General features: G+C 41.7%; 1 protein-coding gene across 5 annotated transcripts in view; it reads left to right on the forward strand.

Annotated features, from left to right (window-relative positions):
• The window catches only part of Larp4 (La ribonucleoprotein 4), a 174,167-nt gene that overhangs the window by 120,972 nt on the left and 26,803 nt on the right, over nt 1-26,392 (forward strand). For 4 of the 5 annotated variants that reach the window (XM_070040924.1, XM_070040921.1, XM_070040925.1 and 1 more), the window contains 6 exons: nt 11,383-11,530; nt 12,383-12,538; nt 17,103-17,175; nt 20,410-20,546; nt 22,686-22,789; nt 26,081-26,191. In XM_070040924.1, the coding sequence (XP_069897025.1) occupies nt 11,383-11,530; nt 12,383-12,538; nt 17,103-17,175; nt 20,410-20,546; nt 22,686-22,789; nt 26,081-26,191 (729 nt within the window). The remainder of the gene's footprint in view (nt 1-11,382; nt 11,531-12,382; nt 12,539-17,102; nt 17,176-20,409; nt 20,547-22,685; nt 22,790-26,080; nt 26,192-26,392) is intronic. The other variant, XM_070040922.1, reaches the window with a different exon arrangement.

The raw sequence follows: 26,392 nt of genomic DNA on the forward strand, positions 1-26,392 counted from the left end.
TTGAGCCACCAGTGCTCGGCTGACAAGTAACTTTTGTAGGTATTTTCCTTTTTTTTTTTTTTTTTTCTTTTTTTGCCGGTCATGGGGCCTGAACTCTGGGCCTGGGTGCTGTCCCTCAGCTCTTCAGCTCAAGGCTAGCGCTCTACTACGTGAGCCACAGTGTCACCTCCAGCTTTTTCTGCTTTTGTGGTGCTGAGGAATCAAATCCAGGGCCTCCTGCATGCAAGGCAATCACTCTACCACTGAGACACCTTCCCAACCCTTCCCTTCCTTCCTTCCTTCCTTCCTTTCTTTTTCTTTCTTTCTTTCTTTCTTTCTTTCTTTCTTTCTTTCTTTCTTTCTTTCTTTCTTTCTTTCTTTCTTTCTTTGTTTGTTTGTTTTAATACAGGAGCTTAAATAAGGGCCTCACTCTCATTTGGCAATTTTGCTCTAGGCTAGTTCTCTGCCACCTGAGCCACATTTTCATTTTCTAACTTGTGCTTTAATTTCAGCCTTTTCACTAATCTCTGCCTCTTTACTAATTCTTATTTTTTGGGCAAGCCAACCATAATAGTTAATTGCTTTTACTATTATTATTATTAATAATTTTTTTTTGTCAGTCATGGGGCTTGAACTCTGGACCTGGACTCTCCCTCAGCTCTTCAGCTTAAGGTGAGTGTTCTACCACTTGAGCCTCAACACCACTTCCACTTTTCTGGTGATTAATTGGCAGTAAGAGACTCACAGATTTTCCTGCCCAAGCTGGTGTTGAACTGCGATCCTCAGATCTCAGCCTCCTGAGTAGCTAGGATAATAGTCATGAGCCACAGGCACCCAGCTGCTTTTTTTTTTTTTTTTTCAAGTAGTAGAAGAACATACTTTCAGCTGGGTATAATGGTATATGCCTGTATTTGGGAAAGTTAAGTAGAAGGATAATGAGTTTGAGGTCATCCAGGGCTGCCTAAGGCAGTTTGGGCTGTTGCAAAACAAAACAAAAAAAAAATTTTATAGTTGAAGAGCATGTTTTGGACAAGCAAAATATTAAAAAAATGAAAATTGTGGTATTTGAAAGTTGATGTTTATATGTAATTTTTAAATGAATATAACTGAAAAAGTACAGGTGGTTCTCTATACTCTTAATTTTTTTGCTAAGCTAGATGCCAGTGGCTCATGCCTGTAATCCTAGCTACTCAAGAGGCCGAGATCTGAGGATGAGAACTGAGGATTGCGGTCCAAAGCCAGCTGGGGCAAGACAGTCTGTGAGACTCTTATCTCCAATTAACCACCGAAAACTGGAAGTGGTACTGTGGCTTAAATGGCAGAGCACTAGCCTTGAGCTGAAGAGCTGAGGGACAGTGCCCAAGCCCAGAGTTTAAGAACCCATGGCCAACAAAACAAAACAAAAATTCTAATGTAAATGTAAGAAGAATGTTTAGGTATCACATATTCATCTTTCCTTTCTTGACTTACTTTGTCAGACTATCTAATAGGCCAATCTTTTGTTCATAGAATTTCCCTTTATAAATGACTGGCTGTAGTGTGTGTGTGTGTGTGTGTGTGTGTGTGTGTGTGTGTGTGTGTGTGTGTGTGTGTGTGTGTGTGTGTGTGTGTGTGTGTGTGTGTGTGTGTGTGTGTGTGTGTGTGTGTGTGTGTGTGTGTGTGTGTGTGTGTGTGAGAGAGAGAGAGAGAGAGACAGAGACAGAGACAGAGACAGAGACAGAGACAGAATATGAATGTACTGGGGCTTGAACTCAGCTTGTTTCTGTCCATTACTTAGCTTTTTTGCCCAAGGTTGGTTGTTCTTGAGCCACAGCTCCACTGTTGGCGTGCGTGCGTGCGTGCGTGTGTTGTTGGGCCTGAACTCTGGGCCTGGGAGCTGTGTCTCAGCTCTTCAGCTCAAGGCTAGCGCCCTACCACTTGAGCCACAGAGCTACTTCCAGCTTTTTCTGTTAATGTGGTGCTGAGGAATCAAGCCCAGGGGCTTTTATGCATGTGAGCCAAGCACTCTTACCATTGAGCCAACTTCTCAGCCCTGGCTTTTTTGTTTTTAATTGGAGATAAGAGTCATAGACTTTCTGCGTGGTCTAGCTTCAAACCATGATCCTCAATTTTTAGCCTTTTAGAGTAGCTAGGATTATATGTATAAGCCACCAGCACCCAGCACATGGCTGGCTTTAAACCTAAGACAGAAGAACACTTGAATGAATATTACTAGGGTTGAGTATGAACTCAGGCATAAAGCCATATTTCAGAGGTAAGGATTTTCTTGACAGGGTAGAAAAATCAGGAGCAATGGAAAGTTTGTGTAACACATAGGATAAACAGATAGATGACTATGCTTCTTACTGTTTTGTCCTCGGTGTTTATAGCTTATACTTATTAACTAGGACAGACATTCTATGTTATTCTCAAAATGGAGTTGAGGCACAGTACAACAGAATTAGGGGCCTTGCACTTGCTCTATAGGTGCTTTCATATTAAACCATACTCCCAGTCCTTTTGTTCTTTAGTTATTTATTGGATGGAGGTGGGTGTTTTGCTTTGTTCTGGCTTTGGACCATGATCTGCCTATGCTTTCCAAGTAGCAGGCACATAATGCCCAGCTTGTTGTTGAGATAGGGTCTTGATAACTTTTTCCCAGGCTGGTCTCCAATTGTAACCCTTCAATTTTTGCATCCTAAGTAGCTGAGATTACAGATGCATTTAAGTGGCCCAAATGTTCTAGTTTGAATGGTAAGTTTCCATGAGATCAGTGGTTCACTCTATGCTTATTGGCAAGAATTTTCTTTTTTTTCCCTTCAAAAAAGTTAAAGCAACACAGGGTGTATAATGTTAGTATTAAAATACTTGTTATTGAATTGACTGGAGTAAATTTTCTTTTCTTTTCTTTTTTTTTTTTGTTGGTTGTGGGGCTTGAACTCTGGGCCTGGGCGCTGTCCCTCAGCTCTTCAGCTCAAGGCAAGCGCTTTACCACTTGAGCTACAGCGCCACTTCTGGTTTTCTAGTGGTTTATTGGAGACAAGAGTCTCACGGTCTTTCCTGCTCAGGTTGGCTTTGAAATGTAATCCTCAGATCTCAGCCTCCTGAGTAGCTAGGATTACAGGTGTGAGCCACCAGAGCCCAGCTCGTAAATTAAGTTTATAGAATGAAAGTTGCACTGAAGCATGGCAAGGAAAACAATATTCTAGTTATTTGAGTTGTGGAAAGGAAAAAATTAAATAGGAACACAGTGATTGAGTATATGACATAATAATATTTGAGGATGTATAAAAGGGCAAACTACAGACTGGAAATGTTCAGGTAGTAGGTAGAGCAACTACCTAGCAAGCTGGATGCCCTGAGTTCAACCTTAGTACTGACAAAAATTGTGCTCTTCTCTCTCGCTTTTTTTTTTTTTTTTTTGGTCCAGTCGTGGGGCCTGAACTCTGGGCCTGGGCACTGTCCCTCAGCTCTTCAGCTCAAGGCTAGTGCTCTACCACTTGAGCCACAGCGCCACTTCCAGCTTTTTTCTTTTTGCTTATGTGGTGCTGAGGAATCGAACCCAGGGCCTCATGCATGCAAGGCAAGCGCTCTACCACTGAGCCACCTTCCCAGCCCTTCTATCTCGCTTTCTTCTCTCACTCTCTTTCTCTCTCGCTCTCTCATACTATTTGGTCACAGTGTTTCATGGTTGTAATCCCAGCTATTCTGGAGGTAGAGGAGGGTTGAAAGTTTGAGCCTCTCCTGGATAATTTAGTGTGAGATTTTTTGGGGGGGGGTCTTTTTGTTTGAAAGAGATAAAACGTACTGATGTACTTCTGTGATAGAATGCTTGCCTGGTATGTGGGAGGCCCTGAGTTCAAACCCCAGTACTGCCTAACAAAAACAAAAAAACCTCAGACTCTTAATTAAGCCAGGCATGAGGGTAAGCACATGTAGTCTTGGAAGGCTAAAGCAGGGGAATTGTTTGAGCTCAGGAGTTTGAGAGACCAGCCTAGGCAGTGTAATTAGACTATCCCTAAACAAAACAAATTAAAAAATAGACTCTGAGGCCAGGCGAAGTTCCTGCTTTGACTGGGTCACTTTCTAGTTATGTACCTGTAGGCAGGTTGTTTAACCTGTTTCTTAGTTTCCTTTTTTGTAAATTGAAGACATTACTAATATATATTAAGATAATATTACTGTCCCTTGCAGAGTCATTAAGAGGTTTGGCAAGGCAAAACACTTAAAACAGTAGCATTATATATGAGCTGCAGCTTCCATGTATACATATGAAAAGTATCTTCATCTATTGTATGCAATGTGGTTTTGTTTTGTTTTTAGCTGGTATTTGATTTCAGGGTTCCACATTTGCAGGCAAGGCTCTGCCACTTGAGGCCCACTCTTAGTCATTTTAACTTTAGTTAAAGATAGGGTCTCTCATTTAATCTGGATCCAGCCTCAGACCATGATCCTTGCCCCCAAGATCTTTGCAGAAAAGTCCACAAGACCCCTTCTCAACCCCCAGCTGGGCACGGTGGTGTATGCCTGTCATCCTAGTTTCAAGGAGGCTGAGATTGGGAGGATCAAGGTTCTTGGTCAGTTTCAGGCAAAAAAGTTCAGGAGAGGGGGAGGGGGAGTGGGAGCGGGGAAGACTGGGGGGCAGGGGAAGGATGGAAAAAAACATTAGAAAAAAAAAGTTCAAGAGACTCCTTCTCATCTGGAGAATGGTGGTGCACACCTGTCATCAGCTATGGAGGAATCTAGGCTCATGCCTAGGCAAGAAGATAGAGACCTATCACAAAAGTATGTGTAGGGGCTGGGAAGGTGGCTCAGTGGTAGAATGCTTGCCTTGCATGCCTGAGGCCCTGGGTTCGATTCCTCAGCACCACTTAAGCAAAAAGAAAAAAGCTGGAAGTGCCTCAAGTGGTAGAGTGCTAGCCTTGAGCTGAAGAGCTGAGGGACAGTGCCCAGGTCCAGAGTTCAGGCCCCACGACCGACCCCCCCCCCCCCGCTCCAAAAAAAAAAATAAGTATAAAAAAATACAAGGCTAGAGGTGTGGTTAAAATGGCAGGTCATCTGCCTAGCAAGTTTGAGGCCCTGAGTTCAGACCCCAATACTGCAAAAGCCATCCCCATTGAGAATAGAAAGATACCATGCCAACAAGAATTTGATGTCTATTTATTTTTGTATCTTTCCTAGGGATTGGACTCAAGACTTGGATACTGTCCCTGAGGGTTTTTGTTTTTTTTCTTTCTTCCTTTATCAAAGCTTAGTGTTCTACCACTTGAGCCACAGCTCTGTTTGGGCAGGCTTCAAACTGCCCAGTTTTTTTTTTTTTCCAGGGTCTTGTGCCGACCGGGCAGGCGCCCTTCCGTTGGGCTAAACCCCCAACCCCTCTTTTTTTTTTTTGTTGGTTGTGGGGCCTGAATTCTGGTCCCTCAGCTCTTCAGCTCAAAGGTAGCACTCTACCCCTTGAGCCACAGCGCCACTTCTGGCTTTTTCTGCTTATGTGGTGCTAAGTAATTGAACCCAGGGCCTCATGCATGCAAGGCAAGCACTCTACCAATGAACCACCTTCCCAGCCCAAACTGCCCAATCTTTAGATAGTAACCTCCTATGTAGTTTGGATTAAGATGTGAGTCATCAGTGCCTAGTAATACCTCCATTTTTTCCTTTCTTTTTTTTTTTTGGTCCGGTCCTGGGGCCCGAACTCTGGGCCTGGGCGCTGTTCCTCAGCTCTTCAGCTCAAGGCTAGCGCTCTACCACTTGAGCCACAGTGCCACTTCCGGCTTTTTTCTTTTTGCTTATGTGGTGCTGAGGAATTGAACCCAGGGCCTCGTGCATGCAAGGCAAGCGCTCTACCACTGAGCCACCTTCCCAGCACCCTTTTTTCCTTTCATATATAATTAGAATTTTGCATAAAAGGAACCACTAATCAGACCTGTCCTTACTTACCTGGGAATGATAAACATTGCTAAGGTTCATCTATTAGTTTAGCTATAGTTCAGGTTTGTTTTTTTTTTTTGAGGTGGGGGTTAGGTATATAATTAACTTCATTTATCTGTATTTATTTATAAATAAACAGGGTCGCTGGGCGCTGGTGGCTCATGCCTGTAATCCTAGCTACTCAGGAGGCTGAGATCTGAGGATCGCGGTTCAAAGCCAGCCCGGGCAGGAGAGACCGGGAGACTCCTATTTCCAATAAACCACCAGAAAACCGGAAGTGGTGCTGTAGCTCAAGTGGTAGAGCGCTCGCCTTGAGCTGAAGAACGGAGGGACAGCGCCCAGGCCCAGAGTTCAAGCCCCACAACCGCCAAAAAACAAAAAAACAAATAAAATAAAATAAACATAGTCTAACTGACTTCAAATTCCAGGTCTTCCAGACTCAGCCTTCTATAACTGTAGAGGATTCTTTTTTGTTTTTTTTCCCCCAATACTGGGCCTGAGCACTGTCCCTGAGCCTCTTTGTGCTCAAGGCTAGCACTCCACTGCTTGAGTCACAGCACCCTTTTGTCTTTTCTGAGTAGTTTATTGGACATAAGAGTCTCACAGACTTTCTTACCTGGGTTGGTTTTGAACTGCATCCTCAGATCTCAGCCTTCTTTTTTTTTTTTTTTTTTTGGTCGGCCGTGAGGCTTGAACTCTGGGCCTGGGCACTGTCCCTCAGCTCTTGAGCTCAAGGCGAGCGCTCTACCACTTGAGCTACAGCGCCACTTACGGTTTTCTGGTGGTTTATTGGAGATAGGAGTCTCACGGTCTCTCCTGCCTGGGCTGGCTTTGAACCACGATCCTCAGATCTCAGCCTCCTGAGTAGCTAGGATTACAGGCGTGAGCCACCAGCGCCCGGCATTCAGGTCTCAGCCTTCTGAGTAGCTAGGATTATGGGCATAAGCCACTGGCATCCTGGTGTAGAGGTTATTTTGGAGGTGTTTTGTTTTTATTCTTCCTTTGGTTTTTGTTTGTTGTTTGGGACAGGGCCTTACTATATAGGCTACACTAGCATCAAACTACAATCTTAATTCTGCTTCTTGAGCACTGGAATCAAAGGCATGCACCACCATGACTGGTTCTCAGGTGTATAGGATTTTTTTGGTGGTGGGGGGGGGCGTGAGAGGAGGTGCCAGTTCTAGAGCTTGAATTCAAGAACCGGATGTTTTCCCTGAGCTTTTTTGCTCAAGGCTAACACTCTACCACTTTAGTCACAACTTCACCTTTGGTTTTTGTTTTTTTTTTTTGGGTCCAGTCGTGGGCCTGAACTCTGGGCCTGGGCACTGTCCCTCAGCTCTTCAGCTCAAGGCTAGCGCTCTACCATTTGAGCCACAGTGCCACTTCCGGCTTTTTTCTTTTTGCTTATGTGGCGCTGAGGAATCGAACCCAGGGCCTCATGCATGCAAGGCAAGCGCTCTACCACTGAGCCACCTTCCCAGCCCACAACTTCACCTTTGGATTGTTGGTTAATTTGAGATCTAAGAATAGAAGTTTGAAGCCATCCCAGGCAGAAAAGTGGGTGATACTTTTTTTTTTTTTTTTTTTTTTGCCAGTTCTGGGGCTTGAACTCAGGGGCTTGTTTTTTGTTTTTTGTTCTTTTTTGCTCAAGGCTAGCACTCTACTACTTGAGCCACAGAACCACTTCTGGATTTTTCTGTGTCTATGGTACTGATGAATCGAATCCAGGGCTTCATGCATGCTAGGTAAAGCACTCTTATCACTAAGCCACATTCCCAGCCAGGGGGGGAGACTCTTAACTCCAATTGACCACCAGAAATGCTGTAAGTGGGGCTGTGGCTCAAGTGATAGAACACTAGCTTTGAGGAATAAAAGCCCAGAGGCAGTATCCAGGCTCTTGAGTTCAAGCACCGGGACCAGCACAAAACCAAACTAAACAAAAATTAATTTAAAAAAAGAGTTGGGTTTTTCCTTAGCTAATTATGACATAAGAGTTTGGAGCTGGGCGCTGGTGGCTACTCTGGAGGCTTAGATCTGAGGATCACAGTTCAAAGCCAGCCCAGGCAGGAAAGTCCAGGATTCTCATCTCCAGTAAATGACCAGAAAATGGAAAGTGGTGCTGTGGCAGAACATTTGCCTTGAGCTGAAGTGCTGAGGGACAGCACCCAGGCCCAGAGTTCAAACCCCCATGATCGACCCCCCCCCCAAAAAAAATAGAGTGAGTTTGAAGTTGTTATTAACATCTCTTAAATCAAAATCCTGCTAACATTCAAGCATTGTTGGCTTACACTTGTAATCCTAGCTACTTAGGAGGCTGAGATCTGAGAATTGTGGTTCAAAGTTAGTTTGGGCAGGAAAGTCCATGAGCCTAATCTCCAATTAACCATCAAAAAGCAGGAAATGAAACTGTGGCTCAAAGTGGTAGAGAACTAGCCTTGAGCACAAAAGCTCAGGGACAGTGCCCAGGCCTTGAGTTCAAGCCCCAGGATTGGCAGAAGGGGGGGTGGGTGGGATAAAAAAAGATATTGCCAACAGCTCTGAAACCAAAAGCCAAGTAAAACATTTGCAATTTTAAATTTATACCACTTGAAAAGAAAGGCTTTATGAATTCCATATGATTTTTTTTTCCTTGCCCAACAGAATGGTATGTTTGCCAAATATTCCTTTTTTGTACATCATAGGCTATTTGACTCACACAGACATTGAAGAGTCTACTCTGGTTTACATTAACAGCTAAATACAAAGAAGATCTAGATGCTGCTGCTTTTTTTTTTTTTTTTTTGGTTGGTCCTGGGGTTTGATCAAGGCTGGTGCTTTACCATTTGAGCCACAGCACCACTTTGGTTTTCTGGTGGTTAATTGGGGATAAGAGTCTTGGGGACTTTCCTGCCCATACTGGCTTTGAACTGTGATCCTCAGATCTTAGGCTCCTGAGTAGTTAGGGTTACAGGCATGAGCCCCTAGAGCCCTGCTGCCTCTTTCTTCAGAAAGTTGCCTAATTTCAAATATTGTGTTGGGGCTGGGAAGTTGGCTCAGTGGTATAGCACTTGCCTTGCATGCCTGAGGCCCTGGGTTCGATTCCTCAGCACCACATAAGCAAAAAGAAAAAAGCCAGAAGTGGCACTGTGGCTCAAGTGGTAGGGCACTAGCCTTGAGCTGAAGAGCTGAGGGACAGTGCTCAGACCCAGAGTTCAGGCCCTATAACCGGACCAAAAAAAAAAAAAAAAAACCATCAAATATGGTGTTGCATAGCTGGACTATAATACAATGTTAATAAAATAAGAGTACAAATAAAGGAGAAAGCAGTGCCTAAAACAAATGAGATTAGGGACTGAAGGTATAAGAAATTTGATTAAGTAGGCATTATGCTTATAACTATGAGGAAGCTGTTGATAATTAGCTATTATCAATATAACTATTGAGAGATAATAAAGTAGATTTCCCCTTCTCCCCCCATAGTTGCCTCTCAGTTGTTAGAATTACTGTTTAATTTAGCTTTAAGATAGTACATTAGGCCAGGCGCTGGTTGCTCATGCCTGTAATCCTAGCTACTTCAGGCCCCACAATCGGACCCCCCCCCCAAAAAAAAAGAAAAAAAATACATTAGGACAAGATCCTATTCTAAAGCCAAGTTTGATAGTGATTGCCTAGGATCCTAGCCTTTGAGCCCAGGTATGCAGAAGGTAGAGAGGCACTACATGGTCTGAGGTCAATCTAAGCAAAAAAGCAAGAGAATCTTATCTGAAAAATAAAGCAAAGAGCCCTGGAAGGTGTGGCTGGAGTTTCAGCATTAGGCTCTTAAAGTCAAACCTCTCAGTACACACCCTTCCCCCCTCCATCACAATTTAGTGCTACTTCTCAAGAAATACTATACATGGTGTATTTTTTAGTGCTATGGTTTGGATGTGGTTTGTCCCCAAAGTTCACTAACTAAGAAACATGGTGTCTCCAGGGTGGCCTTGTTGAGATATGGCACACCATTTAAGGGGTGGGGCCTGATAGAAGGTAATTATGTTACAGCCTTAGTTGTACAAAAGGGAGTTTTATTGTAACATTCATATGTGCATACAATGTATCCTGATGAACCTTACTCAAACACTCTTACCTACTTCTTGAAACAATTTCAACTGGTTTCATTGTTCAGTCTTCAATCTATGCAAATAAGCTGTTTGGACTTTATTCATCCTATTTTTTCGGGGGGGGGGGGGCGGGTAGGTCATGGGGCTTGAATTCTTGTCCTGGGCACTCTCCCTCAGCTCTTCAGTTCAAGGCTAGTGCTCACCACTTGAGCCACAGCGCCACTTCTGGTTTTCTGGTGGTCAATTGGAGATAAGAGTCTCACGGCCTTTCCTGCCTCAGCTGGCTTTTAATTGTGATCCTCAGATCTCAGCCTCCTGAGTAGCTAGGATTACAAGCATGAGCCACCAAGCGCCCAGCTTCATGTTTTTCTTTTTTGTCCAGTTGTGGGGCCTGAACTCTGGGCCTTGGCGCTGTCCCTCAGCTCTTCAGCTCAAGGCGAGCGCTCTACCACTTGAGCCACAGCACCACTTCTGGCTTTTTTCTTTTTGCTTATGTGGTGCTGAGGAATCGAACCCAGGGCCTCATGCATGCAAGGCAAGCGCTCTACCACTGAGCCACCTTCCCAGCCCTCATGTTTTTCTTAGTATTAGTTGTACCAAGGAGTTTCACCATTGTATTTCAGAGCAATATATATTTCAGAATCACCTACTCTTCTATCTATCCCAGCCCCCTAATCCACTGTTGACCAACAACTTTCATTAGGATTCCTTATACCATGCATAGTTGCAATATGTTTCAAGATTATTCACCCTCCATCTAAGTTTTTTCCCTCTCCTTACCCTCATCCTCCAAACAGTGTCATAGTAAAAATTTTTCTGTGTTTATACCACTCCCCCCACAAACATATGTGTTTATATATTCATGAATTTGTGTAGCTTTAAGGTCTAGCTTTCACAAATGAGCAAAAATAAACAATAGTTAGTCCAGTACTGGTGGCTCACACCTATAATCCTAGCTACTTAGGAGGCTGAGATCTGATGATTGCAGTTCAAAGCCAGCCTGGGCAGAAAAGTCCAGAGGGCTCTTACCTTGAATAAACTAGTGTGTTACAACTTTGATGGCAATTAAAACAATTTATTCTATGAAATTGCTACAGATAACAAAAAATTGTTTTAGATTCACAAACACATTAGTATCTCAAAAATGAATAGTTTGAAAAATTTTAGTGATATTTTCAGATAGATGAGAATAAAAATTAGTGTTTAAATAGTAGCTTATAGAGGCTTAATAGACATTTTATTAAAGATTTTTCTATTTCCAAGTTGATCAGAATAGAACAAGGTGATATTTGCATAATACCTACTTATTAATATTAAATTGCTTGATTTTTTTCACATTTAAGTAACAAATTATTTATCTAGATTTATTATTTTAATCCAGTTTTAAAATTTACAAGTAGATCCTTTGATTATTTAGCAGGTAACATCTAAAGGGACTAGTTTAAATCCTAATGCCAAAGTATGGCAAGAAGTTCCTCCAGGAAATCCTGATACTACTCCTGTGACTCATGGAACGGAAAGCTCTTGGCATGAAACAGCAGCCACATCAGGATCGCATCCTGAGGGTAAGAGCTAAATATTTTAATAAAAAGCTCCACTTTTAGTTAATACAGAGCTTTGAGCTATATCCTTTGACTATTTGATATTGTAATCAGCCTTTTTGTCTTTGTCTTTGTCTTTTTCTTGTCGGTCGTGGGGCCTGAACTCTGGGCCTGGGCACTGTCCCTCAGCTCTTCAGCTCAAGGCTAGCACTCTACCACTTGAGCCACAGCACTTTTTCTGCTTATGTGGGCCTCATGCATGCAAGACAAGCCACCTTCCCAGCCCTGTTGATCACCTTTTTGTCACTGTAACTGAGAAAGTTAGCTTTTTAAGAAGCAACAAGTTATGTTGGCTCATGGCTCAGTTTTCCATTCATGATCACTTGACCCTGTCACTTTGGGCCTTTGCTGTAGTTAACATCAGCTTGGGAAGCTTGCTGTGGAGAAGAGCTTCTCACTTTGGGGATTGGAGGAGAAAGAGATGACAGGGCTAGATCCCACCTTGCTTCAACTCAGTTCCACTTCCCTTGTTTCCATCACTTCCAAATAGTTCATCAAATTATGAACCCATCAGATTAATACATTGGTAAGGTCAGAGCCCTCATGATTCAGTTATTTCCTACATCTGATCATTGCTTCATGGGAATAGTCTGTTACTTAGATAATGCTTATGTAAGTTTCAGTTATTGTTAATCATTTTAGAGTACCCATAATGGTAAACCAATCTTTTGTTGAAAACTAAGTGTTACTAAAACCATGTGGACACCTCAACTAGTATAATACTTTAAAATCTTTTTATTGAAGATAAACTCCCCAGAGTTCCTAAAACAGGATTTAGAGCTCCTACTCACTTGTCATGTCTTTTGTTTAATGCAGGTAATACAGAGCTTTCAGAGGATATGTGTAAGGAATATGAAGTAATGTATTCTCCATCTTGTGAAACTGCAAGAAATACTACAGGCATTGAAGAATCAACTGAAGGAATGATTTTAGGACCTGAAGATCTCAGTTACCAAATATATGACGTTTCTGGTAACCTTCCTAGTTATACTAATAAACAGAATTCACTAGCCTAATCACCCTCCCATCATTGTTAAACATATGGCATTGATCAAATTGTTTTCTTTGATCAGTTTGTTTTCTTCAGTGCAAAGATTTCTGTTAATAGAATGTTAGGTGGTGGTTAAAAGTACTTTTGTCAACCAGGCATCTGTGGCTTACACCTGCAATTCTAGCTACACAGGAATCTGAGATCTGAAGATCACAGTTCAAAACCAGCGGTGACAGGAATATCTAGTGGAGACTTTATTTTTTTCGATAATGAGGCTTGAACTCAGGGCTTGGGCACAGTCTTTGAGCTTCTTTGCTCAAGGCTAGTTCTCTACCACTTGAGTCCACATGGCTCAGGGATAGTGCCCAGGCCCTGAGTTTAAGCCCCAGGACTTGCAAAAAAAAAAAAAAAAAAAAATTCAGACTTTTCTGTTTGGTCTGGCTTTGAACCTTTATTCTTAGATCTCAGCCTCATGAGTAGCTAGGATTACAGGTGTAAGTCACCAGCACCAGGCTAGTGGAGATTCTTTATCTCCACTGACCCACCAAAAAAACCAGAAGTGGAGCCGTGTGACTCAAGAGGTTGAGCTTTAGCCTTAAGCAAATGAAGCTTTGGCATAACACCTAAACCCCAGAACTGGCACAAAAAATAAACTTTTACCAATACTTAAGCCAGGTGCCAGTGGGTCATGCCTGTAATCCTTGCTACTCAAGAGGCTTAGATCTGAGGATCACAGTTCAAAGCCAGCCTGGGCAGGAAAGTCCATGAAAAAAATTTTTTTGGGTCCAGTGGTGGGGCCTGAACTCTGGGCCTGGGTGCCCCCTCAGCTCTTCAGCTCAAGACTAGCACTCTACCACTTGAGCCACAGCGCCACTTCTGGCTTTTTTCTTTTTGCTTATGTGGTGCTGAGGAATCGAACCCAGGGCCTCATGTATGCAAGACAAGCACTCTACCACTGAGCCACCTTCCCAGCCCCAGTCCATGAAATTTTTATCTTTAATACACCATCAAAAAGCTTGAAGTAGAGCTTTGGCACAAGTGGTAGAGTGCTAGCTAGCCTTTAGTAAAACAGCACAGGCACAATGCCCAGACCTTGAGTTCAAGACTAAGGAAGGGCACCAAAAGAAAAAAAAAGTACTTCTAAAACCCCAACATGAAATTTATAAATTGTTTTGGTGCTTATACTGGGACTTGAACTCAAGTTCTTGTGCTCTCATTTAGCTTTCCCTCCCCCCACCCCCCTTCAAAGCTGGATTCTAATACTTGATCCACAAAAGAATGTGTTTTTTTTTTGTTGTTGTTGTTTTTGTTTTGGTCGGTCGTGGGGCTTGAACTCTGGGCCTGGGCACTGTCCCTCAGCTCTTCAGCTCAAGGCTAGTGCTCTACCACTTGAGCCACAGCGCCACTTCCGGCTTTTTTTTCTTTGTGCTTACGTGGTGCTGAGGAATCGAACCCAGGGCCTCGAGCATGCAAGGCAAGCGCTCTACCACTGAGCCACCTTCCCAGCCCTATCCACAAAAGAATGTTTTGTGAGGTCCTATTAAACAGAGTAAGTATGAAATTAAAGCTACTAAGAAAAATGATAAAAGACATTCAAATTATAACCTTTGAAAGGGTCCAAGTTTCTTGGAATCATTGCAAGTTCTATCAGTTTTCCTGTAACTTTGATTAGCATGAAATATATCTAAAAACAGTGTTCAGCCTAGACTCTGGTGTCTCACATGATTTACACTTATAATCCTAGCAATTCAGAGGCTGAGATCTGAGAGTAAAGGTTCAAAGCCAGCCCAGTTAGAAAAGTCTGGGAGACTCTTGTCTCCTTAACTGCCAAATAATCAGAACTGTAAGCATGGCTCAAGTGGTAGGATATCAGCTTTGAGCAGAAAAGTTAAGTGAAATTATGAGGGCCTGAGTTCAAGGCCCAGTACTGACACAAAAGAGCATAAATAAATTTAAAAAAGTGTTGGGTAGGGGGTGTGTTTTGCTACTTAATGGGAAAGAGATTCTCAAATTTTCTGAGTAGGTAGGATTACAGGTGAGAGTCACTGGTGCTTAGCTTCAGTTGCCACTTTTTTGGTCAGTCCTGGGGCTTGAATTCAATGGCCTGGGCACTGTCCCTGAGCTTCTTTTTGCTCAAGGCCAGCATGCTATTACTTGAGCCACAGTGCCACTTCTAGTCTTTTCTGTTTATGTGGTACTTAGGAATGAAACCTAGGGCTTCATGCTTTCCGGGCAAGCACTCTACCACTAAGCCACATTCCGAGCCTGCAGTTGCTACATTTTTAGAAGTATTTCACGCCAAGTGCTGGTGGCTTACTCTTGTAATCCTAGCTACTCAGGAGGCTGAGATCTGAGGATTGCAGTTGAAGCCAGCCCAGGCAGGAAAATCCATGAGACACTTAATCTGCAATTAACTGCCAGAAAACCAGAAGTGGCACTGTGGCTCAAGTGGTAAGAGTGCTAGCCTGGAACATAAAGAGGCTTGGGGACAGTGCCTAGGTCCTGAGTTTAAGCCCCATAACAGACCCCTCGCCCCCCCCCCCCCAAAAAAAAAAAAGTGTTTTGAGCAGTATTACAACATAGTTGCTAAGTTGTATTTTAGTATTTAATGGTCATGGTCTTTTTTTAAAAAATCCCTCATTTTCTCCCCTATATGGGGGCTTGAACTCCAGGCTTTACACTGCAATGAGCTGTTTCACTCATGGCTTGGTGCTCTACAACTTAAGCCACACATCTACATTGTATAAATTTCTTTTTTTTGGGGGGGGGGGTCCAGTCGTGGGCTTGAACTCTGGGCCTGGGCGCTGTCCCTCAGCTCTTCAGCTCAAGGCTAGTGCTCTACCACTTGAGCCACAGCGCCACTTCCAGCTTTTTTCCTTTTTTGGGAATTGAACCCAGGGCCTCAGGCATGCAAGGCAAGCGCTCTACCACTGAGTCACCTTCCCAGCCCTATATAAATTTCTTGGCTTAAACAATTTGTCTGAGTTCTTGTACTTCATGCCTGCCATCCTAGCTAAAAGCCAGCCTGTGCAGACAAATCTGAGAGACTTTATCTCTTAATCACCAGCTAACTAGCACTCAGAGCTGCGGCTCAAGTGGTTGAGCAGCTAACTGTCTTGAGCAAATAAGAACAGGGGATCCTGAGATCAAGTACTGGCACAATAAAAAAATTTAAAAAGTTTTTTTTTTTTTTTTTTGGTCATGGGACTTGAACTCTGGGCCTGTGCGCTGTCCCTCAGCTCTTCAGCTCAAGGCGAGCGCTCTACCACTTGAGCTACAGCACCACTTCTGGTTTTCTGGTGGTTTATTGGAAATAGGAGTCTCATGGTCTTTCCTACCCCAGCTGGCTTTGAATCTCAATCCTCAGATCTCAGCCCCCCCTTTTTTTTTTAATTGTGAAAATTCTGTACAGAGGAGTTACAATTACATGGGCAAGATAAAGAGTACATTGCTTATCAAGCATTGCAGCCTCCTCCTTTGTTTCCCCTTCCCATCCTCCCCCCAGATCTCAGCCTCTTGAGTAGCTACAATTACAGGTGTTAGCCACCAGCGCTCGACAAGAATTAGTTTTTTGTCTCACACACGCTAGTTAAGCACTTTGGAATTAAACTATATTCCTAGACGATAATTCTTAATGTCTGAGCACTGGTGGCTCACGCCTGTAATCCTAGCTACTCAGGAGGCTGAGATCTGAGGATCATGGTTCAAAGCCAGCCCAGGCAAGAAAGTCCATGAGACTCATATCTGCAATAAACCACCAGAATACTGGAAGTGGTGCTGTGGCTCAAGTGGTAAAGCGCTTGCCTTGAGCTGAAGAGCTGAGGGCCCAGAGTTCAAGCCCTGTGACCAACAACATCAAAAAAAGATAATTCTTTTTATTTTATTTTATTTTTTTTTATTGTGAAAATACTGTACAGAGGGGTTACAATTACATGGGCAAGATAATGAGTATATTTCTTATCAAGCATTGTAGCCTCCTCCTTTGTTTCCCCTTCCCATCCCTTCCCATCCTTCCCCCCCCACCCAACCCTCCTCCCCCCCCACGCCAAAGTTGTAAAGTTCGTTTTTCCACATAACAACTTGTACATCTCATTGTTGCAATGGATCCACCCAAAAAAAGATAATTCTTAATATAAAACTGGACACCAGTGGGCTGATGCCTATAATCCTAGCTACCCAGGAGGCTAATACCTGAGGATCATGGTAAAAGCCAGCCTGGGCAGGAAAGTTTGTGAGACTCATCTCCAAATAATCACCAGAATACCAAAGTGGTAGAGCACTAGCCTTGAGTTGAAGAGCTATGGGACAATTCTCAGGTCCTGAGTTCAAGCCCCAAGACTGAAAAATAAATTTAAAAAATGAAAAATAAAATCTATCTGAAAAAAGAATATGTTGAAACAAATTAAACCTGGAACTGAGTTGCAAAAATAAATATGTTAATAAAAATGTTAATTTGTATACATTTTTTAGCTTGAGTATAGTATGGTAGTTTCATCCTATGATAACTTGATATTAATCTTTTCTTCTCTTGTTTTCTACTATCAGGAGAAAGTTCAGCAATTTCTACAGAAGACCTAAAAGAATGTCTGAGAAAACAACTAGAATTCTGTTTCTCACGGTATAGAATTTTTTGAAAATTGCTATTTGTCTATTTTTCAATTGGTTTTGCATGGATTATAGATGAAATTAACTAGAATAGTGGTGATTATTTCCTTTTAATGGTGTATTTTAATATCATTGTTTAGTACCAGCACAAAAAATAAAGACCTATTGACCATGAGAATTAGACTAAGCTACACCTTTTTTAGTTGTGCAAAGATCATGTTTACCAAGGTTTGATTTTCAAGTTCTTTTTTTGTTTGTTCGTTTGTTTTTTGGGGGGGGGGGTCCGGTTGTGGGACCTGAACTCTGGGCCTGGGCGCTGTCCCTCAGCTCTTCAGTTCAAGGCTAGCACTCTACCACTTGAGCCACCACTTGTGGCTTTTTTTTTTTTTTTCTTCTGCTTATGTGGTGCTGAGGAATGGAACTCAGGGCCTCATACATGTGAGGCAAGCACTCTACCAATGAACTACCTTCCTGAGGCCTCCATTGAATCATTTTTGAACAACCAAGATATTCCATGGTCCGGCACTGGTGGCTCATGCCTGTAATCCTAGCTACTTAGGAGGCTGAGATCTGTGGATTGCAGTTGAAGCCAGACTGAACAGAAAAGTCTGTGAGACTGATTATCTCCAATTAACCACTGGGAAATTGGAGGCTCAAAGTGGTAGAGTACTAGCCTGGAACAAAGGAGCTCAGCACCTTGAGTTCCAGCCCATCAGCAACCAAAAAAATGTTCTGGAAGTGGTATTGTGGCTCAAGTGGTAGAGTGTTCACCTTGAACTGAAGAACTGAGGGACAGCGCTCAGGCCCAGATTCATGCCCCACAACGGAACAACAAGAATAAAAAGTTCTTACATGGAGCCCATGTTCTGGCCAGAGCACCCAAATAGTAGACTTAACAAATAAGCAATATTTAATAGTAATTGGTATGGGGAGAAGGTAAATAGAACAGTAGAAGCAAAGGAAAGGAGAGTTCAAAGTACCTGTGTGGTTGCACGTTTAAATGGGGTAGTAGGTCAGGCCCTTTGAGAGGGATCTTTTAAACGAAGACTTGTACCTATTTTCAACTAATTTGCTTCAAAGAATATTTGGCATGAATAAAAACGGTTAGAATTTGAGCTGGCATAGTGGTGAATGCTTGTAATCCCAAGACTAGGCAAGCGGAGATATGCATTCAAGACCAACCTGGGCTATGTGATGAGACCTTGTCTCAAAAATGGAGGAAGCGAAGGAAGGGGTGACATAGTCCAAAAAGAAATGTACTCAGCTAGCTTTGAGCAGAATGCTCAGAGACAGTGCTCAGGCCCTGAGTTTAAGCCCCAGGTCTGACAAAAAAAGAAAGAAAGAAATGTACTCATTACATGGCTTGTGAAATCGTAACCCCTCTGTACAACATCTTAGTTATAACAGTAAGATTATATTTCAATAAAATCAAGAATTTAGTTGGGCACTGGTTGTTCATGCCTATAATCCTAACTACTCAGGAGCCTGAGATGTTCCAAGCCAGCCCAGGGAGGAAAGTCTAGAGCTTGTATCTTCATTTACCTCTAAACAAATGAACAAACACTGGAAGTAGAGCTGCAGCTCAAGCAGTAGAGGACCAGCCTTGAGCAAAATAGTTGAGTATCAATGCCCAGACTCTGACTTTTGGTTTTTTTTTTTTTTTTTTTGTCGGTTGTGGGGCTTGAACTCTGGGCCTGGGTGCTGTCCCTCAGCTCTTCAGCTCAAGGCGAGCGCTCTACCACTTGAGCTACAGCGCCACTTCCGGTTTTCTGGTGGTTTATTGGAGATAGGAGTCTCACGGTCTTTCCTGCCCGGGCTGGCTTTGAACCGAGATCCTCAGATCTCAGCCTCCTGAGTAGCTAGGATTACAGGTGTGAGCCACCAGCGCCCGGCCAGACTCTGAGTTTTAAGCCCCAAGACTGGTACAAAAAATAAAAATCAGGAATTTGACTTTGCTCTAGTTTGTTAAAAACATTTATATATAAGATACAAGTTTTTAAATACTTTTTCTTAATGTAACTTAGTTTTTACCTTAATTTTAAATATAGAAGTAAAGAAAGCATGCTCATGAAAAATAGAGATGTTTATGAATTTAAAAGTATTCATGAATTTAAAAATGTTCATGAATAAGCTACTCTTCATATACCTACTCTTACATTGATGTTACAAGTGTTTACAAGCTAATATTATGCTATCATACATTGCTGTTCAATATTAAGATTCTTACTATATCAATTGAGTGCCATAAAATTCTTTTTTTTTTTTTTTTTTTTCCCCTTGGGTCGGGTCGTGGGGCCTGAACTCTGGGCCTGGGCACTGTCCTTCAGCTCTTCAGCTCAAGGATAGCGCTCGACCACTTGAGCCACAATGCCACTTCCAGCTTTTTTTTTTCCTTCTGCTTATGTGGTGCTGAGGAATCAAACCCAGGGCCTCAAGCATGCAAGGCAAGTGCTCTACCACTGAGCCACCTTCCCAGCCCCAGCTTTTTTATTTTTGCTTATGTGGTGCTGAGGAATTGAACCCAGGGCCTCATGCATGCAAGGCAGGCGCTCTACCACTGAGCCACCTTCCTGGCCCCGCCATAAAATTCTTTGTCCAAGCTATTGGACCAAATATGTTTGGGAATTCAAAACTTTGGTTTGTTTATTTATTTTTTGTCAGTCATGGGGCTTGAACTCTGGGCCTGGACGCTGTCCCCTAGCTCTTCAGCTCAAGGCGAGCGCTCTGCCATTTGAGCTACAGCACCACTTCAGTTTTCTAGTGGTTTATTGGAGATAGGAATCTCATGGTCTTTCTTGCCTGGCTGGCTTTGAACCGCAGTCCTCAGATCTCAGCCTCCTGAGTAGCTAGGATTATAGGCGTGAGCCACCAGCACTCTGCTGCTGGGAATTCAAAAGTTTGTAAAACATACTTTATTTTTATTTTTTTGTTGTTTGTAGGACTTCTGAGCTTTTTTGCTCAAGGTAGCGCTCTACCACTTTGAGCCATGGCACCCCTTCTGGTTTTCATTTGGTTAGTTGCAGATAAGAGTCTCATGGACTTTCCTGCTCGGGCTGGCTTTTAACCAGGATCCTCAGATCTCAGTCTCCTGAACTTGGATTGCAGACATGAGCCACTGGCACCAGACTAATGTGTTTTTTCTAAAAGCATGTTTTTGTTTCCCTAGACATAGTGAAAATAATAAGGTGCATTTTAGTTGCCTTTTTAGAATTTGCTTGTTATATTACTTTCTGTTTCTTTATTTCAGAGAAAATTTGTCGAAGGATCTTTACTTGATATCTCAAATGGATAGTGATCAGTTCATCCCAATTTGGACAGTTGCCAACATGGAAGAAATAAAAAAGTTGACCACAGATCTTGATTTAATTCTTGAAGTGTTGAGATGTATGTAAATGAGAAGTTACCATATTATTTTGCTCTTTGATCATATAAGGAATTGTTTTCATTTGAATTTTTATTTTTTCCTTTTGTTCTAGTAATTATTTTGGTTAGCTGACTGATTGGCACATGTACATATGTGCGTGTGCATATGTATTCTGTATTCTGTACTTTGGTGGTTCTTGATTTTCATGTTTGCATAGCAAGATAGTAAGTACAAGAAATTAAATCTTGTATTCATAGTATATTAGAATACTATTAGAAAGAACGTCATCTTAACACCACTTAAAGATTAATCGATTTCAAACTTTTTTTTTTGGGTACTGGCACTGGGGCTTGAACTCAGGACCACAAACTCTCACTAAGCTTTTTTGCTTACAATTGATGTTATACCACTTGAGCCATACCTCTGCTTCTGACTTTTTGCTGCTTAATTGGAGATTGGAGTCTCACAGATTGGGCTACTCCAGGCTGTTCTTTGAATCTCCATCCATAGATTTCATACTCCTGAGTGAGTAGCTAGTAAGATAGTGTTTTCTTTCTTTCTTTTTTTTTTGGTTTTGGTTTGTCATGGGGCCTGAACTTGGCCTGGGTCTCTGTCCCTGAGCTCTTCAGCTCAAGGCTAGCGTTCTACCACTTGAGCCACAGTACCACTTCTGGCCTTTTCTGCTTATGTGGTACTGAAGAATGGAACCCAGGGCTTTGAGCTTGCAAGGCAAGCACTCTATCACTGAGCCACCCTCCTAGCCCCTACATATTTTCTTTTATCTTTCATAACTTATTAGAAATGGGACCTAGAATTTGACCTCACATTTGCTAAAAATTTTGCTTGTTTGTTTCCTTCTTTCCCCAATTTCACTTACTTCCCTTCCTCTCTCTTCTCTTTCTATTTAGGTTTGAACCCAAGTGCTATGCTAATTGAGCTAAATAGCCAAGGTTGGCTTCATGCTCACAGTGTAGTTCAGGCTGACCTCTAACTTGTAATACTCCTGCTTAGTCTCTTGAATGCTGGCTAAAAATTTGTTTCTTGATTGAAGCTCTAAGAGTTTTAATGTTAGTGTCTTGTGTTAATATTTCTTAGTAGCCTCTTTTAAATGGGTTTTATTAAGCATTTGGTTAAATTAAAAGATCTTCACTTATTTGAAATATGTTCAAAATGTTTAAAAGTTAACTATGATAATAGACATTTGGGAGTAGAGGATTTCAATTTATAGCAGGCTACACCAGTTTATGGGATTCCTAATTGGTTTGTATTTAAATGGCCCAGTCTTATCTGCATAGAAAGTTGGCAAAGAGACAAATAAATGGCCTTCTTTGTACAGGTTAGAACTTAGCAGTTATAAAAAAAAAAAAAGAAGAACTTAGCAGTTATATTCGCCCTTCACCCTTGTCTGCTTTTTTATTCTACTTACCTGTTCAAGGGAATATGACATATTAGCTGCCTGAAGGAGCTGGAAGTAAAAATGTGGCTGTATATTATTGACTATTTTCACTAAATCAGCATCTAAAGATGGCTTTTGAGTTGTTGGTTTTTTGTTTTTTATTTTTTGTTTTTATTTTTAGTCAGTTGTGGATCCTGAACTCTGGGCCTGGGCGCTGTCCCTCAGCTCTTCAGCTCAAGGCTAGCGCTCTACCACATGAGCCACAGTGCCACTTCTGGTTTTCTGGTGGTTTATTGGAGATAAGAATCTCACGGACTTTTTCCTACCTAGGTTGGCTTTGAACCACGATCCTCAGATCTCAGCTCCTGAGTAGCTAGGATTACAGGCGTTGAGCCACTAGGCCCGGTGGCTTTTTTTTTTTTTTTTTGGTCGATTGTGGATCTTGAATTCTGGACCCGAGTGCTGTCCCTGAGCAATTCAGCTCAAGGCTAGCGCTTTACCACTTGAGCCACCAAGCCACTTCTGGCTTTTGCTGTTTATGTTGTGCTCAGGTATTAAACCCAGGGCCTCATGCATTCAAGACAAGCACTCTGATACCTTCCCAGCACTGCCCAGCAGCTTTTGAGTCATGTAGTAGTATATATAATAGAGTGAATATACTGAGGTGAGGCGCTGGGTTTTAATAACAATGATTCTTTATGTTGACTTGATATTGTTCCTTGTCACTTATGAAAAATGACACTCCAACTTTTTAAAATTTCAGCTTCTCCTATGGTACAAGTTGATGAGAAGGGTGAGAAGGTGAGACCAAGTCATAAGCGTTGTATCGTAATTCTCAGAGAGATTCCTGAAACAACACCAGTAGAGGTAATCATTAATCATTGCTAGAGCTAAATGTTTTTTAACTGTTTAAATTGGAGGAGGTAGGCAAGCAAGTATACGTCAGTCAGTGCTCTCCTGTCAATTACTGTCAACAGTATAAATACTAATATGCTTTGTTAATTCTGAAGTAGAACAATTTAAAGGAAGGAAAAGATAATTCTCTGTTCTCAAAAAGGAAGATTGCATGTTGCAGTTATATTGACTATGAATTTATTGGTTTGGCTGCATGATAGTTGAAATATAAATAGATTATTTTGGGAACTTGAGGATTTATATAGAAGAGTTATGGACAAATATCTAAACAAAGGTTAAGAAGCATTATTAATTCCATGGGTTAGCAGAATAGGAAGCGAAACTAAATAAAGCCTTAAAGCTGGTGTGGTGCAGGTTAATGAATAAAATAATACTGGAACGAAGCAATATAATCAAGAAATAGATCCTTTTATGTAAGAATATGCTTAATACCAGTCTTTTAAAAATTTAAGTTCTGCCAGGTATTGTTTGCTCTACAGTTACTTGAAGTGAAGTTTTATTTTTACAGTCAACCTTCTTCTTGTTCTTCTTCTTTTTCTTCTTCTTCTTCTTCTTTTTTTTTTTTTTTTTGGTGGGTCGTGGGGCTTGAGCTCTGGGCCTGGGCGCTGTCCCTCAGCTGTTTAGCTCAAGGCTAGTGCTCTACCACTTGACCCACAGTGCCACTTCCGGTTTTTCTGCTTATGTGTGCTGAGGAATCGAACCCAGGGCCTCATGCATGCAAGGCTAGCACTCTATACCACTGAACCACCTTCCCAGCCCCTCCCTCAACCTTCTGAGTAGTATTACAGATGTGAGCCACTGATTGCCGGCTAGGATAAATTTTTGATTATTCTTTTGTTTTGCCAGTCTTGGGGCTTGAACTCAGGGCCTGGGTACTGTCCCTGAGCTACTTTTACTCAAGGCTAGCACTCAGCCAATTGAGCCACAGCACCACTTCCAGCTTCTTCTCCTTATGTGGTGCTGTGGAATAGAACTTAGGACTTCATGCATGCAAGCATTCTACTAAGCTACATTCCCAGCCCAAATTTTGATTATTTCTTACTCCAGATGTCTCTGCTTGTGCTTACAAAAGTTAATCTATATACAATTCTGTTCCTAGAGAGTGATAAAGGTAGAAAATTAATTCATTATATATTGCAGTGGAAGTAAAAGTATTTAGAGAGTATATTCATGGGTTTTTGAAAGATCAGTGGGTACCAGTGTAATTTCACAGGTATATATATTGGACTACATCGGAATTTTCCTAAGTATAATGGTATTTTACCATATTTTTGCAGAAGTTTCAACTTAGCTGTTTGTCTACATTATTTCAAACAATACTTGACTCAGCATTTTGTCACAACTTTAGACATTAAAAATTTTTTTTCCTAAGATTTTTTTTTTTTAAACAGCAAATGGCACTGGGGTGGCCTTCGTTCTGCTTTATTGACCTCAGAGTACCCTTGGTACTTTTTTCCTAAGATTTGATAAACTGTACAGATTAGACTTGTAACTGTTGGTATATTGATGTTCCAGTTAGCTTAGTAACAGTTCAGTTAAAAATGGATGCCTAATAATTTTTTGATATTTCATATTTTTTGATATTTGATAGTTTGGCTTAATTAGGTTGTTAAAATATTTTGGAATTTGGGGAAATATATATATATATTTTTGAATTTATGGTTATTAAATTTTGTCTGTACTCAAATAGGTAAACTAATGGGCTTAGGTGGTAAAATTGTAGATAATAAAACCTTGTTAAGAGGATTGTTTTTAGCAGTAAATCATAGTGTTTGACCCTTGATGGTGTTTCATCCAATGTTGTATCCTTCTGTAACTTTATGGATAATTCATGTTCGCTTTTATTTATTTGTTTTTTTTGTTTTTTGGTCGGTTGTAGGGCTTGAACTCTTGGCCTTGCTCAAGGCAAGCTCTCTACCACTTGAGCTACCACACTACTTCCTTTTTCTGGTGGTTAATTGGAGATAAGAATCCCATGGACTTTCCTGCCTCGGCTAGCTTTGAACTGCAATCTTCAGATATCACCCTCTGGAGTAGCTAGGATTTACGCATGAGTCTTAGATATTTTACTTTTATAAATTTCTTTCAGTCTGTTATCTGTTTAAGAATTCTGTTTTGTTGTAATTTTTTTCTGAATCTATATTTGTTGTTGCTGTTGTTGTTTTTTGGTCCGGTCGTGGAGCCTGAACTCTGGGGCTGAGTGCTGCCCCTCAGCTCTTCAGCTCAAGGCTAGCATGCTACCACTTGAGCCATATTACCACTTCCGTTTTTTTTTCTTCTGCTTATGTGGTACTGAGGAGTTGAACCCAGGGCCTCCTGCATGCAAGGCAAGCGCTCTACCACTGAGCCACCTTCTCAGCCCCTATATTTGTTTTTTGAGTTATATTAATTATAGAAAAAATTAAGGCCTACAAAATGTTAATAATGGGCATGATTAAAACATAATGGCAGCTGGGTGTCAGTGGCTCATGCCTATAATCCTAGCTACTCAGCAGGCCAAGATCTGAGTATCATGGTTTGAAGCCAGGTGGGGCAGGAAATTCTGTGAGATTCTTATTTATATTCGTGTGTGTGTCTGTGTGTGTCTGTGTGTGTCTCTGTCTGTGTGTCTCTGTCTGTGTTGGTCGTGGGGCTTGAATTCTGGGCTTGGGCCCCGTCCCTGCTCTCTTCAGCTCAATGCAAGTGCTCTACAGCTTGAGTCACAGCACCACTTCCGGTTTTCTAGTGGTTTATTGGAGATAAGAGTCTCAAGGATTACAGGCGTGAACCACCGGCACCTGGCCTTATTTATATTCTTATATATTGAGCTGAAGAGATCAGGGACAGCTCCAGGCCCAGAGTTCAACGCCCCCCCCCCCCCCCCACGCCACCAAACAAAAAAAAAAGGCTGAAAAATTCTCTAGTACAGAAAAAAGCAAAGGAAGTGAGGATGACTTAAAAATAGCCAGAGAATGTCCAATAAACTACCAAAAAGCCAAAAGAGGGCCTATGGATTGAGTGAAAAAAAAAAAAATTGGGATCAGTGCCTAGGCTCCGAGTTCAAGCCCTAGGACCAACACACAATAAAATTATAATGATGATTGAAAGTAATGCAGATTTTTCACTAAGCTTTTGCTTCAGAATTACTAAAGTGTTAATAAGTAAAAGTGGACCAATAGAAATGAAGAGATGCTCAACCTTACTAGTTTCAAAAAGTTGATTGTTGATGGTTTTTAAGAGTTCATTATACTTTCTCTCTTTTAGGAAGTGAAATCATTGTTTAAAAGTGAAAACTGCCCCAAAGTGATAAGCTGTGAATTTGCACATAATAGCAACTGGTATGTCACGTTCCAGTCTGACACAGATGCACAACAGGTGAGAAGACTTTGCTTCTGATACAAGTCCTGCTAGTAAAAGAAATCATAGTATATTTTAACTAAGAAAATAGGGCCAGCACAGTGGCTCACAGCTGGCAGAGATCCAGAAAATCATGGTTCTAGATCAGTTTAAAAAAAAAGAAGGGCTGGGAAGGTGGCTCAGTGGTAGAGTGCTTGCCTTGCATGCATGAAGCCCTGG

The sequence above is a fragment of the Dipodomys merriami genome, unplaced genomic scaffold, assembly GCF_024711535.1.
Source record: "Dipodomys merriami isolate MVZ:Mamm:240054 unplaced genomic scaffold, mDipMer1.0.p SCAF_10, whole genome shotgun sequence".
NCBI classification, from domain to species: domain Eukaryota; kingdom Metazoa; phylum Chordata; class Mammalia; order Rodentia; family Heteromyidae; genus Dipodomys; species Dipodomys merriami.